Source organism: Pollachius pollachius (genome assembly GCF_949987615.1).
Source record: "Pollachius pollachius genome assembly, chromosome: 10".
Lineage (NCBI taxonomy): Eukaryota > Metazoa > Chordata > Actinopteri > Gadiformes > Gadidae > Pollachius > Pollachius pollachius.
The window spans coordinates 10,398,375-10,415,565 of NC_136943.1; the positions used below are offsets into that span (position 1 = coordinate 10,398,375).

Consider the following 17,191-nt stretch of genomic DNA (forward strand, 5'->3'; position numbering starts at 1 on the left):
TATGATGACTTAAAATGCTTTGAAAGCACTGTACATAACAAGTTATGCAATTACACGGTTTGAATATCTTCAAATACATTTAATCAGGAATAGGACAATGACAACTTTAAGGAAATAAAATGAGTCATAAGACATGGGAGTGCTTTAATATGATTTTTCAAACTTCCAAAACATTTAGACAAAACTTTGGTTTTGCCAGAAGCGACGACTAGGATTCCAAGATGACAATAACAATGTAAACAAAAAAAACGAAACATATAAACACATGTTAAGTGTTCATCAGCAGTTTAGTGACCACATGGACCTCTTTCTTCCTTCAACATTCCTTTGGTTGTTCAGTAGCAGGTCAATAAGTGTGATCACCTCCACATCCATTTGTAGGCCTACATTGCCTGGTCATCGGGCTTTAAGAAGCCCTAGTTATTAACATGAGCACACATTCCAACACAAGACTCACACACTCAAACCCATTTGGATGAATGTTAAATATTCAGAGCTCTGATGATGAAATGTCAGGGGATTTAAATAATCTTGAGTAAATTGGACCAAAGCCCTTTTGTGAATTTAGAAATGTAACCGCACATGTAATAATACAGATACCAGATTATATAATTACATTATACACTTGATTACACAGTGGTGAACTGATTTATACAGTGCATTTAACATTCAAATAGCTAGGTTCAGTAAGTATTCAGGTACGTTGATTTCCCTTTTTCATTTACTGTACAACATATAGCTTCAGTCTTAATACACACTCTTCAGAAATAGTTGTTCAGCAGGCAGGACCTATTAATTGCCATTGAGCATACTTAAGGTAAAGTGCTGAGCTTGAGATATCTGCCCCAAACCTTTGATCATTGCTCACAATTGCATTAAGTTCTCCCTTTTATTATTAGGCCATAACAAAGAACAATTATGGTACTTTGATCAAGCCCTGATTAAATAAATGCAATTTTAACATCAGTTAATGGTATAAACCAACATTGGACACCAAAAGCAACCCTGTATGGGGCAGTTCAACACAGAACACACATTTAAATGCCAATATAGGCTAATCAATAACAAAATAAACATTTAGCATCAACAATCATCAATATACTTTGTTTTGAGGGCCCTTAGGCAGCTGCTAGCTTGCGCACCCATTCAACCACTCTTGCCCCACTCTTTAAACAACATTTTCTTCAGGCAGCAGAGTAGGCAGCTTCGTCTGGGTCGGGTTCTCCGGTGCCTTCCTCGCTGAGCTGAGAGTTGAAGCTTACGTCGGCGATGCCAGACTCCTGCTCGCTGCTGACGGAGAGGTCCGCCTCAGAGGTTTTGTTCTGGGGTGACGTGAAGACCAGGCTGTCCACCGGGGACCTCTGCTGACAGGGGCTGCTAGCGATGAAGCCCCCGCTGTAGTCCTGGGGCGTGCCGGCCTGGGGCACGAAGCCCCCAGGGGCCAGGGCCCACGACAAGGACGGCCCCTCATCTGCCTCACCGGTCCATTCCGGTTTGTTTTCCAGCTTTTCAATTTGCTGTTGAAAATGTGGAACAAATTAATAATAAAAAATAAATAAAAATCAGCCGCAAATAAATATTAAACCGCTGATACCGCTTGCGAGAAAGGTATAGTGATGGGGCAGGATTGTCTCGTGGGTTACAGACCTATACAGCATCAGAACCGATGGCAGCAGAGGAATTTTAATGAGTCCATGAGAGAGACTGTTATGATGGTTTGATCACCCTAACGGATATTATCCTCCCGCAAGTTATTGGAGTTCCAGCCTAAAAGCTTCTGGTTTCAAATCCCAACGTCTGCAGTGAAGTCTGTAGGATTCTCTGAGCAACCCCTACAAGGGCTTTAAAACACTGACTCAAAGTTGCTCAGGATCCACCCTGGCGCTGGCCTCTCACCTCTTTGTGTGATGCCAGCTGTTCCTCCAGCTGCACCGTCTCCTCTCGGACAGCCATCAGGTAGTCCTCCACCGACTGCCGTGGGTGCATCCCTCGGTCGAAGCGGTTGTACAAACCGCTCCAGAACCTGCAGACGTGGATGATTTTAAGCTAACCTCTCCAATGAATTTGTCTCCTCCCTGATATTAGCATCTCACACTTCTTCAGGGATAAGGTTCCTTGGATTATACGGCTACATTGTCTCGGAGGTAACCGTTCTAGATCAGTTATAAAAACACACAGGGCATCATTTTAAACAATTTGAATGAAAAAAAGGCATTATTGCTAGCTCTTGTCGTATCTTACTTGAAACAGTAGGGGGCGGTAGAGGGACGGAGAACTCCTTGGCTCTGGCAGTTGTCGGTTCTGTACAGTGGGTTGATGTAGTCACCCCTATTGTCCCACAGATGCTTCCAGAGGGAGTGTGTTTTATCTCGTAGTCTATCAAGAGAGCAGAATCAGGTCAGACAAGAAGAAACAAGAGCCATGAAAGAGAGGGAACAACCCAATAAACAGGCCTAGGTAATCAGCCAAAACCTCCATGACGTTTTTAATAACAGGGCAGAATAGTCTAGACTAGAGGGTATTATTTGACGTTGGGGACCAAACCCCAACGTCCGTAGTCATCCAGTAGGTCATCCCTGATCCCTGTAAACTTTGCCTATGCGCATTAATTACATTTATCAGAAAGAAGGTGCTTGTTTGCTCAATGACTAAACAGTCTCTTCTGTTTGAGTCCCCTCAGAGTACTTCACACTTCTCCAGTGCGACATCAAATGACAACTGTGGGTCTGGACCCAACCCGAGAACAAAGCGGGACCCCATACGACACGGTTGCCGTGGTGACGCAGGCTCACCCCAGCTGTTGCCTCTCTCGCTGGTTGTTCCCGACAAAATTGCCATACTGGCAGGCATACATGTGGTGGTGGACGGCGATGAGGAACCGCTCGTTGAACTCGAAGGCGCAGGGGAACTGCTCTGTCAGCTGCCACACACACTCCAGGAACTGGTCCATGACCGGAGACACCTCCTTGGAGTCCCCGTCCAGGTGGTTACACCTGGAGAGAGAAATAGTCAGAGTCAGGGAGAAACAGAGATGGACAGAGGGACAGACAGAGACAGATTCAGAGAGACAGAAACAGAGACAGACAGACAAGAGTGAGAGACAGTGTTAGAAAGAGGCACTTGTCAAAAAATGTATATGTTTTTAGAACGTCAAACCTGTGTGAGAACTTGTGTCCGAATGAGACCCATTCCCTCTCGATGAGAACCTAGGTACAAGAATACAATTTTGTATGAGATACAGAATCATTCCCTCTTAATGAGAACCCGAGTCCAGGAATACAATGCTATGTGAGACCCATTCCCCACTGATGAGAGCCGGAGCGCAGGAACACAAAGCTATGTGAGGCTCATTCCCACTCGATGACATAACCTAAGAACAGGAAAACAATGTTGGATTTTCACAAAGCACATGAAATGTATTTTGTGTGTCGTTACTTTTTTTTAATCTAAAGAGAATGAGAGGGAGCGAAAGAGAGCGAACAGAGTTTATGGAGGAACACATGAACCCCTTCCCCTTCTGCGTGGGGGGCCGGAGGCTCTGAGCAGAGGATTTCCATCGAATTTACTCTGCCTGAGCTGCCTGAACAAACCCCTGGTTACAGAGAGAAAATCATAGTCAGAAAGGAGGCGGCCAGACCAAGAAACGCAGACCCGCTGACCTCCTTCTGAAGCCGGGGGGGGGAAGCCAAGTCTGCCATGTGCAATCTGATTAGTGGTGAAGAGACGTCAACACAGAAATGAGGGTGCGAGAAATGTTCTAATGGAAACCGGGGTTGAAAATGTACTGCGTTGGGGCAACTTATAGGGACTTCCACACCTTCAAAGACGCTCTGGTTAGGGCTCAATAAGAGGAGAACATGTTTACAGTTATTGCATACCATTTTAATATTATCATTTGGCCATTTTACAGATGGATTATTTTCAAAGCCAATTACAGTGGATCCAGATACAGGTAATTAATGAGCAGGAAGGGTTAGAGGCATCTGGCTGCTTATCTGACAGCTTGCAGTCGGTAGTTAGTACGATTAGTCATCTTGAAGGGGATTTTGACGTCCATGTGTGTGTGTAAGTAGTGAGTGTAGTTGTGTGACACTATAATCACAGCCCAGAGCTCCCCTGCCTCATGATCATCACGTCTGCCCCCCCCCCCAGGTTTCTCCCCAGGAGTGATTAAAGTAAATAGAGGTAGGATGCACAATACTTCATACATATAATTTCTTAATTATCGGTTAGGTATCTCACACATACTAGAATGTAGAATGTACAACAACAACGACAACCGTCAAGTCATGTAAGCTGGTAGCCACTGAAAGGCCTTCCAACTGAATGCATTCCTATAGCCGGGGTCTACAGTGCCTCGTGACCCCTGACCTGCTTGGCAGCAGAGAGCGTCATAAGGGGCGGCTGATGTCCTACCATGAGGCCCTTGAGGGTGCGGTAGTAGGGCTCCAGCAGTACACAGGCCACAGAGCACACCTGGGCTGTGCGGTCCCAGCCGTCCGAGCAGTGGACCAGCACACTGGCGCCCTCCTCAGAGACAGCCTGCGGACACAGCAACAGGGGAGCCAGGAGCACCGCAGAATCACCAGGACAGCCACGGGGACACGTTAGGGCCGGGGATGTTTGTGCACACACACAGAGGTCCACGCGTGCACATGCACAGACACAAACATCTACAAAGACATCCACAAACACGTGCACAGACATCAACACCCGTGCATCGGACACCCACAGAAATCCACACACACACACAAACACACACGCGCACATACATCCACATACGTGCACTGACATCCACAGACGTGCACAGACATCCACACACGCGCACAGACATCCACACACGCGCACAGACATCCACATACGTGCACAGACATCCACATATGTGCACAGACATCTACACACGGGCACAGACATCCACACACACACACACACACATCTACACAAACTTCAGCACATGCGTGCAGTTATCAACACACGTGCACAGACATCCATGCACACGTGAACAGACATCCACACACACACAAAAACATTTACACAGACATCCACACACACGTGAACAGACATCCACACACACACAAAAACATCTACACAGACATCCACACACACGTGCACAGACATCCACACACACACAAGACAGGAGAGGGAGGGGGGATGGTTTAGCCCTCCAAGCTGACCTTTGCAACAAAGACACCGGCATCCAGTACGGCTTTGATGTGCTTCAGCCAGCCTGAGCCCTCCAGTCCCTCCAGAAAGTTTGCCATGGAAGGGGTCCGCAGCTCACACACTGCAACATACAACACAGCTGTCTCAGCCACAGGAAACACTGGATAACACCAGAGTTTATTAAAACCTGCACATTCCCAGGGAGACCCAGATCCTAACCCCAAGACTGAATGTAGGTCATCATCTTGGTGGTGATGGTTGAGCTTTCTCATTGACTGCTGTAAGTGTTTTGAGTTTGTTTGGATCCTCTCGTTCGAATGTGTGATGAAACAAAGTCCAGCAACGACATCAGAGGGATATACAAATATACATCTATTGCTGCATCATCGTGCCTTCAGTTTGTTTTTTCTTGAAAAACTCACGTGTATCGAGTTCCATTTTCCATTTCAGGAGTTATGGGTAAATATTTGATAGTTCACTCTTGGTGCAGAGGGACGATGTGTTGACATTTCATTTAGAGATGACAAATTGCCAGATAAACACTCCACACTCCCATAACGGGGACACACTTGTCGCTGCATGTCTGAGTACGAAAACATCTGTTCTCCGTTCCAACAGGCTGTGGACAACATGACCAGCTGACATGTGCGACCATGCATATCCTCCTGGGATCCAATTACAAGTGTTGACTCAACAGAGAGCCAATCACAATACTGGTTCCCAGTAGGGCGCCAATAGCAGCAGTTCCAAGTCTGAAAAGCTGCCAATGGGAGCAGGTGTGGTTCCGGCTTAATGATAATACCAATCAAAATACATAACTACTTGGTACTGAAATGGAGTCCAAGAAACTAACTTACTAACACGGCAGTGCGGAAGAAAAGGCCTTGGAATTCAATTTCAATTGAAGATCAAGGGAGAAGGAGCTTAAAGCGAAGACCAAAAAGAAGAAATCCTGTCCAATCGAAAGTTGAAAGATGCAGCCTACTCCAGCACTGGCAGGGGGCACAGAGTTATCACAACTAAGACCAAACCTTTATTTTTTTCAAACTCCCATCATCCCTTCTCACGCCCTCAGACTCTCTTTGGGGGGGGGATGAGGTTCGCTCCAGGAAACCAAAATAGTCCCTAAATCAAGTCCAGATGGATTCAAAGACTTCCTAGGCACACCCCTGCACATTACCCAGAAAACCCTCCTCCTATGGGGTCACCCGGGCACGGAGCGCAGAGGCAGTGCACCAGAGTACATGTGAAAGCCACAGGAGACGGTGGAGTTGTAGTACAGAGTGGGGATGATGTGATGATAAGACTGAGAAAACCTAAACATCATGTGAGCCGTTTGGCAGGGGGTGAGGCGAGGTGAGGATGTAGCAATGTTCATGTACTATTAAAGATGTCCTGTTGTTACCTCCTCCAGTCCACACTAACGCAGAAACCTTGGCAACTGTACTAGTTGTTGAGTGTTGGAAGGTACAGGGATCAATGTCCACACATTTACCTGTAGGCAGTCTTGGGCAATACCCAGCCTTCCAACCTTCTCCTTAACAAGGTGTACTTTATGTAAGAATATAGCAGAAGAGAGCAATATTTTGAAACCAAACAACCAAAAAAAAGGTCCAGTCCCTCTCTCCCTACGTTTCTCCACGATGAAGAAGTGTTGCATTTCACGCACATGTGATTCGACAGAAATTACAAGGGAGCAGTCTAGAATAGACATTGGTTCGTAATGAGGCAGGTGCAGTAAATGTAAAACAGATTTTATCACAGATATTTTGCTTACTCATAGGTGAAGGATATGCCATTTCAAAAAAAAAAATTAAAAGAATTACACTCAAATAACAGCTCTTATATTTTACCTACAGCACCTTCAATGATCTGAATTCACTGTATGTCACTTGAGATAAAAGATGTTATTTAGTCTAGAGGTGATCATTACCGTCTAGCATCTTCTGTTGACTGCTTCTCATGACATGGATGTTCTCAATACTGATGAACTGGAACTTTATGTTAGAGTAGTGGTCTTCATTTTCATAGCCTTTTCCCGCTGCGCGATTTGCAATGGCATTTAACTGAAAAGACATGACACAATAGAGTTAGAAATATATATATATATATATATATATATATATATATATATATATATATATATATATATATATAGCATTTAAAAATAACTCAAAAGGTAAGATTGCCACTTAAACTATGAATACCTTTCTAAAATGTCGTAGCTAGTATACTTGCAAGTATGCATTATGTATGCAATTATACATGTTCAAATAATATTAATCGGATTTCCCGCAAAGCGGTCAGGAAAAATACATACATACATACACATAATAAGAATATATAATAGTCTATTTTATAAATTTATAATTGTACATATTTTGACTCTGACCAGCTGGCAAAACACTGACGGTCAAAATAAAAGCGCACCTGAACATACATCAGAGTACTTTAGGAGCTTGTGTTTTCCAAAGCCATTCATGGGCCCCCAAAAGGTCTCACCTTGGGCCGGGTGTCCACCACATACATGAAGTCACTGCGGGGGTTGGACCTCCGGATGGCCTCCAGCAGCTGTTCATCCTCCAGGCAGCGTGCGCTGAAGCCCGACAGCGGCTGGCTGCTTCTGCAGATGGCCGCCTAGTGGGAAGCCAGAGGCAATATGGGCTTTAATCCTTCCATTCTTCCGCCATCCATCCATCCATCCGTCCGTCATTCATCTATAAATGTATCATGCATCTATTCATATCATCCAACCAAATCACTCATTCATCTATTCACCCATCCATCCATCATCTGCCACTTCATTAATCTTTCACCTATAAGCCATCCATCTATTCGCCCATCTTTCTATGATTGCAGTTCATAGTACATTACAAGGAAAAACCAAAATAGCTCTTTGCACTTTGAAACATCACATCTTCACTGTGTCATGCCTCTCTTTATTCCCCAAACACACACACAAAGAGCCAAAACGAGGTCAGTGCTCCAATGTTTTTTTAATTGGGGTGAAGCAGGCTCGTAGCATAACACAACATCATTTATTTTTGGCTGTTCAAGGGGCGGTTAATCAAATATGCATGTTTTATTTAAAATCAAGGGACCCTAGGGGGCAGGCCATTGCCCTTGTAAGTGATAGTGGTCCCCTCTGTCACATACCACAGAGAACTTATGGTAAGGGAGAGAATATGAGCACAGACAGCCCCACAACCGAGCCTTAATCCTGGGAAGTTGACCCAACAAACATAACTCCCTACTAGTCAAATGTAAAAAAATATACAATTTAGAGCTGATTAAGAGGTTGGTTGTAATTCATCCTTTCCCATCACTCCCTAGTCTTTCTTGGCTTGCTCAAACTGTCCTATCAACTGCTGCTGTTGTTGTTTGTACTTCCTGAGAGAGGACGTCCCATATCAAACACTTTATGACACACACACGCTGTAAACTGAGCAGATGCATTCCCTATTGCCAACAGGTCTCACCTTATGAACATTTACATTTATGTTTATGTACTCACGTTGAATATATATTTAGCATTGATTGAAAATCTTGACCAATGTATATGGTTCAACTGCCAAGCACTGCCAATATAAATGTTTCACTAAAATTAAATATCAATGAAATTAATATTTTAGCGATATGGGGCCAACAGTGGGATGTACCTGGTTGTCTTTGCAGTAGTAGGACAGAGTGGGGAACCTCCCCCTGCTCCTGAATTTGGAGCTGCCGATGATGACTTGCTGCGTTGCTGACTCAGGTACGTAGAGCTCCGCCGGGTACGTGTCACTCACCTGGGCGGAACACACACCCATCAACCATAAACACTGTTTTTTTTATTGTCCATATAAGATAAGACTTTATTAATCCACGAAGGGCAGTTCAGGCGTTGCAGCCGCCAAAGGAAACAGTGCAAAATAAAAGTTTTGATGAAATACAAATAAGAATACAGATATGGATGTAAATGCCATGTCAATGTATAAAATAAACCGAATTGAATAAACCAAGGTCAATTAAAAGGTGTTCCGATTGCAAAAACATTTTCATAAAAAGGAACCAATGTGCTCGTTGGCAAATAGCAAGAAATGTTCAACGGCAATTCAAACCACAACACAAACACATTTCATACCTATGATTAATCAGAGATAGTTTTTAATCAAGCTGGTGTAAACCTCTCAAGGGAGCAGGGACAAAGGGCTACGTACCTTGTAGCTCTGGTTGACAGGGGAGGTTTTCCAGAGAGAGTTGGGTATTCCCAGTCTGCGGTACTCAGCCTTGAGGTTCAGAAAGCTCCACTCCTCCTTCCGTTCTGCCTCATCCACGTTGGGCTTGTAGGAGAAGCAGTATAGTTCCTCATATTGTTCTGAAGAGAAACACACATGATTCAAACCTCAATCCAACAAATGAAACGCCATGTCATGGGGATATTGAACATTGCATAGGAACAAGAACCCTTTTGAGCAGACAAAATCGACAAGCAATATATGATTTGCAAGCAACAACTATTTAAAAAACATGACTTTAACAATAGCCAAACAGCTAAAAAGTCGAGATTTAATAGATACAGGTACGGTATTCATTAGAAAAACTACAATAATATTGAAAAGATTTGACACAGTATTGGTTGTTAACCAAATTAGTTAGTTTTAATCCACTTTGGAGGAACTTTCCCCAGGCTGATCTATGGATGTATTGTAGGGCTAGTGAGATGTATCTGATAAAGGAGAGCTGTGGTTTTGTGGCATGGTGTAACTCTCTGACTTGGGTTAGGATGGCACTGACCTGGCTGGGACAGGCGCTGTAAAGATGCTTGGATATGAACACAGTCCTGCTCTTGGGGGAAGACAAAATGAAGAACCTGGAAGTTCTTGCAGTGAATGAGTAGTGGGGACCCGATGGATGTGTTGGCTTGTTTTTCCAGCCGGCAGACTACACTGTGAAGCACCTGATAAGATCAAAGGAAAGGCAGACCAAAAAGTCACTTTCACTTCCAAACACTGTTCCTTTAAATGACATGTCGCCTGTCTAGTCTAATGCATGCTGTGCTTTAACATGTATTACAGCATATAGAGATACTTGGCCAATGTGGTTTGTGGGACAGTCACATGTTGGGAGAGTGACTGTGTTTGCCTACCCATGTTTCAGAGCGCACTTGAGTCTCGCTCTCCACATATATAGAATGTGTGGCGGTCAGGTAGAGCGTGCCCAGACAGGACCTTCTGGGACTCAACCTGTTCAAAAGTCTCACGTTCTCCGCCTGAATGAGGAGAATACGACAACAACAATCAAAACACACTGGGCGAAGTAGGCTACAGCTAGCCGCTGAACGGACTATCTGGTCACGATGAATAAACGTTGGCCTACCGGTAAACAAATGGACCACTCCGTGAGAAAACGGGATTATTCGGAGTGCATACGTGTCCACCTGGCACGCACACCCTTATCATCACGATGCCAGATCATTTCAATTAAAATACTAAGACACTTTTGCGGAGGATTATCGAATGAATCACTGCAACCGTGCAGCTGGGTTCCTTTCATACGTTGTATGGAATTGGAAGTGTATTCATTGAAATCAGAGACATATTGGTTACCTTTGGTAGTCGGATATGCTCCATCGCCAAAAACAGCTGTCTCACAGCTGTTATATTGCCGGTGACTAAATAGTTAAGGCTAATTATAATGCTACACTTCGCATATCGGCCCGAGAGTTTTGCATCATTATTATTCTTCTGTGAACCTTAGGTAAAACGACCATAATATTTGTCAGCCTATCATCATAAAACCAGATCGGTCCACAAGGTCCTAGTGCCTGCCCTGTAAGAGGTGTCGTGTGAATAAACTAAATATGGACCATGGGACGCGACGCCTGTTCAATTGTTTAATTACGGGGAAACGGAAATAAATATGCACATCCCCTAAATCGTGATTGCTTCTTTTGTCCTGAAAATAGACTAAAGCGGAGGGGTCTTTGGGTCGATTCACATCCAACCACTGTATGGACAAGTAGCACGTTGTGGGGGTGTGTCCTTGGAAATATAAACGTCAGTCCGATCGTGACCCGTCTGTAGCTGTCAAGTCTGGGAACGCGAAAAGTAGATTTCTAATTCAATTTGAGTAGGTTTCTATACGAGTGCGCCGTATCGAAAAACGGAATGCTTATTTAAAGAATATCAGTATTTAACTTGAACTTTTCCCCCAGTCTCAAAACCAAAGAGCAGGCCTGGATGGTGCATGTTGGGTACATGGAACAATTTGGAGTGCAGGTTAAACATAGGCTATAATGAACTGCAATGCACTGCAAAAGTACAGATACGTTATATAGATAGTCAATATTCAATGTTCCAGGACTTTGTGATTAGAACAGAAGTTATGGAGAGACGTGTATTTGTCTTTCTTCATTAAAACGCACACCATTACGCACACGGTTACGAATGCCAACATGTGTAGTTGATCGAATGATGAATGATCATTACAGACTCTACTGCAAATTGCGAGATGTAAGGCAATTCACAGGGACAGGGTGTTGATATGGAACTTTCAGTCGTTTTTTTCAGTCAAAGACATGTGTGTACCGTATGTCATGTCGTTGTCGGTAGGGACACCATGAAACACATTTTCGATGTATGTATTTCTACACTTCTGCATTCGACTCCAGCTTGTTGCGAGCTCAGCAGCCATCTGTTGCAGGCTACTAGAGTAAAGTTGAAGCAATAAAACTGTTGAGTTAAACTAAGCAGAAGTGATTGACTTACTGATGCTTGGCAACGCTGCCACACTCCGATGGCCACTGGCCCTAACGCACCATCGCACTCGATTCTCTGTATTAAATCCGTTAGAATGCATGCTGAATGACTGATTAATAGGTTTTTATTATTTCATTTGGAATATGTTGCTACATTGTATTATCTCATCATGCAAAGGTGTCATATACTATTATACATATACTATTATATACTATTATATACTATACTATTTTTTTTTTCCAATGGTGATGAGCCTATCGACTTGTTTTCTGTGAGTGTACTGAGTCGTAGGTTTATGCTTTTCTTTACGCAGAACACAAAGAAATCACCTCTGGAATCTAATCTTCATAACAGGTAGTTGCATTTTAATAAAATGCAATATATATTTTTCTAATACGGCTACTCGCAGATTCACTAAACACAAATAGCCTAGGCCTACTAATTGGAACAAATGTATAGAAACCATTTGCATATAAACCACTAACTGTGAATATCTAGTTAGAATCTGGGCAAGTAGTCTCAGAACCAGCTCTGTAGTTATCGTGGTTTCGGTAAATTCAGTAAATATTGGTATTGGTCGTCGGAATGGTAAACAAGCCATGCCTACAGGGTCTGGTTTACCCAGCTAAATCTTCAGTCTGTCTTGGCATGGGCGGAATGGTAAAGATGCCATGCTATAGGGTGTCACTTATCTCCAACCCATGAAGCTGTATATTGTTTTGTGTTGACCACTGTAGTGATGAGAAGTTCGGATCTTTTTTTTGACTCGGATCTCCGGACCTCGCTCATTCAAATGAACAAATCTTTTCGGGTCAGATCGTTCACCTGTAGCCTGGTCCTACCAGACTCTCGTACTTCATTTCATTTGCACAGCGTCTGGACCTACTCAATTGACAAACGTTAACTCACTTGAAGGCGGATGTCTGTTGAAGTTTCAAACTATTGGATCTGCCTAGTGCCACTCTGGATCTGCCATAACAAATCGCTAATGTTTGGCCGGGAAACACGTTGCACGCAGGCTGTAAACAAACCAAACACCTTGCGTGAAGATGGCCGTCAATCTGTTCGCTGATTGGACGCAGAAAATTTGGACGGAGAAAACCCACTAACAACCACAGACTTATGCTGTAACCCATTTGGATGGTTCGCCGGTAGTGCAAGTTGTAAGTGGCAAATCGCCCAGCTTTCTTGCGGTATTTAACTGAGGCACGCCCCCCTTTGGTCGTAGTATTGAAAGTAGAGCGAGTTCATTGAGGCTGAACGTACTACTCGTCTACAAAAAATATTTTTTTTGTATTTGCATAAAATTGGTCAATTTAATGTAGATTTTAAAGGCTTTTACACACTTGATTACATTACTACTTTATGCCGGTCACCAATTTATGCATTGTACGGTCTTGCTGTGCGTGCAATACAATGTAAAGTTGTGTTTGTTTTCGAGCTGGTTTGCTAGAGGCTAATGTAGCTAACAATAACAATGACAAGCCAAGGAGAAACTGGAATTATACGACCAAAAGGGGACGTGCCTCCGCAAATTCCCTTCCAGCAGAGCCCATGGGACCTATGAGATCGAAAAATATGAATGTGTTTCAATGGAGAGAAAGTAATTATTTTCTGGTCCCAGTCTTTATATGCCCTGGGTTACACATATGTTGTTTGTGGATTTAAATGATAATTTTTCATGCAAAGAAAACTAAAAATCTTCACGAAGAAGTTTGATAATTTTAGGTTTCGCTTGATGCTGCTTTGTGAACTACAGCTCTTCGCTGCTCTCGACGCGAATGATATACGTCACCACCGCACTTGGAACTCCGGTACAGACATGGCGATCTCTCTGCACCACTTCACTGCTATTTTCCAAGGGGAGGATAAAAGCATCGAAAGAGGTGAAAACCATTACAAGTCGGGGCATGTGGAGAGTTTCAGTTATTCCGAGCGTGACGTCACATACGAGACATGTAGTCTCTCATTGTGTTTTCTCTACAGTCTTTAACTGAACTATTGCACAATAGACGGTCAAACTCTTGACATGAAAAATTATCATTTAAATCCACAAACAACATGTGTAATGCGGGGCATATAAAGACTGGGACCAGAAAATAATTACTTTCTCTCCATTGAAACCCATTCATATTGTGGCGAGCAGCACGGGAAGGACGAGATGGGAGCCCAGGTTGAACCAATTATGCAGTTCCGTGCCCCATACACCGCACGACTACGGACTGCCTTTATTATCAACCGCCGAGCTTAACAGAAACACGGGACACCTGACCAACACACACAACACTCTCACTAATGGTCCCGATCACACTACACATCACACAACAATGTAACAACACACAATTAACACACAGCCAATAAAGACCCCAAACCCGTTAACCCCACTTAACCTAACAACAGAATAAATTAACAAAACCCTTCTGTCAACTGAACCCCAATTCCCAGAATCCCCGCGGCTCCGGAACATGGCGCCCACACCCGTGGTCGCCACAATATTTTTCGATCTCATAGGTCCCATGGGCACTACCGGAAGGCATGACTTCGCCACTCTATATATAAGGATAAACACATTTTTTCTGGGTTAGACTTTTTTTGTGCAGAACAAAAAAAATCAGTTCTGGGACTTAATCTTTTAATCAAATATTGCCACTCACATGTCAATATCGAGTTACAATCTTGGCAGTAGTCTCAGAAGAACCAGCGCTGCAAGGAAACTCAATCTCAAACATTAATATTACAATGTTATGAATATAAAAGGTGATGAAACATAATTTTAATCCTCTGTGGCATTGTGGGTTCAGACTAGGTATGACTCAAAGAGTGGTAACCTCGAAATAACGTGTGTCAAGTAGGCCTTCGATAGTGTAATGCGCTTGCGTGTTTACTTGGGGATTTACGCTAACACACGTAGGAGGCTATGTTAGAATGAGTTCTTAAGCAGACAATTATACAAAAACTACACGAAACAGCCAAAATTCAAAATTTCATAATCGTCACCATAGCTAGGTTTAACAATGTATTTCTTCATGTGCAGGACATACATTTAAACAACAAATAGGAAAAAGGTCCCTATGAGCATTCGCAAAACGAAGAATGAAATCAACCATCCACTCACAGATACGGATCGTAGGTAGGCTATTCGATTATAAAAGCAATGCGCATGAACAAATCCAAGAACAAATAATGAACACCCATACAAAGAAATCGTATATGTCAAAAGTTTCTGTCTTTGAATGAAATTTCCGTGAATCACACATCACTAGACCACTCTGTGTAGAAGAAGAAACTATTCAGAACTGGTGTGGCACTACAAATATGTGTTCCAATGAGGTACTGATGTTAAAATGTGTACTTGGACTTTGAAAAGGGAAGACACATATTTGGAAAAGACTGAATTACATTAAATATTGCAATCAAATAAATCCGGAAATAAATATTAGGAAATAAATATTTAAATATATTTAAATAAATAAATAAATACAGTTTTAATAAATAAATATATTTTAAATTCGTAAAGGGTGTTTTTCAAAATGACTACTTTGAATTATTTCAGGGGCCATGAATTAATTAATTATCTTAGTGCATCTTACATTTATTTTATTTAACATTTATTTCATAATACCACAATAATTTATTGATGCCATATTCATTTTTATTATTCCCCATTTCGTTTTGGTATATTCAAGTGAGTGGGGCGTGGTTGTCTCAGAGCACAACACCAAAACAGCACTGGGACAAGCTGTTGTGGTGATTGACGATATGGAAGACTTTGATGGGCTTTGTCAAATAGCATTCTTATATTGTTAAGATGATGCTGTTTTATGTGAACGAAAAAAGTAAAAGCATAGTTACACGTATATATAAATAAAGGAAAATAATTGTTAGAGTATATCGTGCTGGCAACAATTTTAATCAAGTTAATCCATTTCAATGACTCTTATCACAGACTAATTCTGCAGTGTGGATGCTCTAATCATGGCTGCCACTTAGATACTTCCGTTTCATTTCAGTCGGTTAGGAACCAAAGAAGACTCAGACCGCTGTACCGGAAACCAAAAAAAGACAAGGGGCAGAGTTAGGTGGTTTCATTACGGAGATATTTTACCAAAGAAACACATTCAGGAGTACAGATGAAAAGCTGTCACTGGGGAATGTAATTAGTGCATTTCTACAGTGGCCTGTCTGTCAGTGTTGATTTGAAACCTTCACAGACACTTGTTCACAGTCCACTACTGCTGGCAAAGTGTGTGTTGGCCCATGTAACACAGAGGAACTACCTGAATCGGTTCAGGGTTGTTAACTCATCCCGCCACCACAGGGTTACATGGATGTTCCTATCGCCTTATCACAGATGATTCAGAATCAAGGCAGACACAGCCTGCTTTCTGTGCACTTCGACGTCCAGTATGGATAATTGTCTTTAAGCAATTATCCATTGCTTGGTTCACATTTATTTGATTTATATGGATCCGCTTTGTCGGCTACAAGGCAATACATTTACTTTGACCAGGGCAGAGGTACAGGAGGAAGGCAACCGTGGATAATGCCTAGTCTTATAAGTTAATAAAAAGAGTATTAAGTCAAGCTAAGAGCTGATGTCTTCAGGCTGCGGTGGCCAGTCTTCCCCTTTACTTTAATATGGAGAGGCTCTGTCAGTGGTTTAATACGCAGAGCCTCTGTCACTGGCATCACTGGTTCACGGACACGTCAGGAGACCAGGGATTAACTGCTGAGAACATTTATTAGATTTTTATATAACTTTTTTATAACTGTATAACCTGACTATTTGTTGCCAGCCTTGATTATATCTCGTTGCTTGAATCCAAATTTTATTCATGATTTCAGATGAATCTGGAAGATGGGCATAGTTGGCAAGACGAAGATTATTAGAAGATTATTTCAAAGGCATTCAGAAGACAATATGCATCATTTTCTCCTATGTAACACTACTGGCCAAATGGTTGTTGCTGTATTTTATTTATTTTTCTCTCTCATTGGGGCCCTATTAATGCGTCTAAATGCTTCCACTTTGAGCTGTTGTCAGGCTTATCAGTAATGGTTCACTTCAACCTTTCCTGGTGACACCAGTGCTCAGTGGAGCGAGAGGTCCACGGCAAACAGCACTCAATCTGTTGACCATACCTACCATGTCCAGAGCCAGCTAGGGCGGCCAATGAAGCAGAAGTGCATTCAATTGGCTTCACACGGTTAGCGCGAGTCAACAACGGAGCATGGTTAGCCTCTTTCTCTCGTCCGCCGTCGCCATGGTGACCGGTGGATGCTATGAG

General features: G+C 42.8%; 1 protein-coding gene across 1 annotated transcript; it reads right to left on the reverse strand.

The window, feature by feature from the left end:
- Positions 1 to 136: 136 nt before the first annotated feature.
- On the reverse strand, positions 137 to 10,907 carry mtmr7a (myotubularin related protein 7a). Its single transcript, XM_079745045.1, has 14 exons — positions 10,752 to 10,907; positions 10,292 to 10,414; positions 9,940 to 10,102; positions 9,363 to 9,520; positions 8,823 to 8,951; positions 7,666 to 7,800; positions 7,097 to 7,229; positions 5,175 to 5,284; positions 4,417 to 4,542; positions 3,157 to 3,206; positions 2,793 to 2,993; positions 2,242 to 2,376; positions 1,897 to 2,023; positions 137 to 1,517 (listed from the first exon to the last, which is right to left on the reverse strand). Exons 1-14 carry the CDS (start codon positions 10,773 to 10,775, stop codon positions 1,185 to 1,187), a joined length of 1,947 nt encoding a protein of 648 aa, XP_079601171.1. The 5' UTR covers positions 10,776 to 10,907; the 3' UTR covers positions 137 to 1,184.
- Between the last annotated feature and the right edge of the window lie 6,284 nt (positions 10,908 to 17,191).

Coding starts and splice junctions, on each gene's coding strand:
- mtmr7a (XM_079745045.1), bottom strand. CDS start 10,775: ATGGAGCATATCCGACTACCAAAG. Junction 10,103..10,291: donor AAGTGCGCTCTGAAACATGG/GTAGGCAAACAC, acceptor TGATCTTATCAG/GTGCTTCACAGTGTAGTCTG. Junction 2,024..2,241: donor ACCGCCCCCTACTGTTTCAA/GTAAGATACGAC, acceptor CCACGTCTGCAG/GTTCTGGAGCGGTTTGTACA.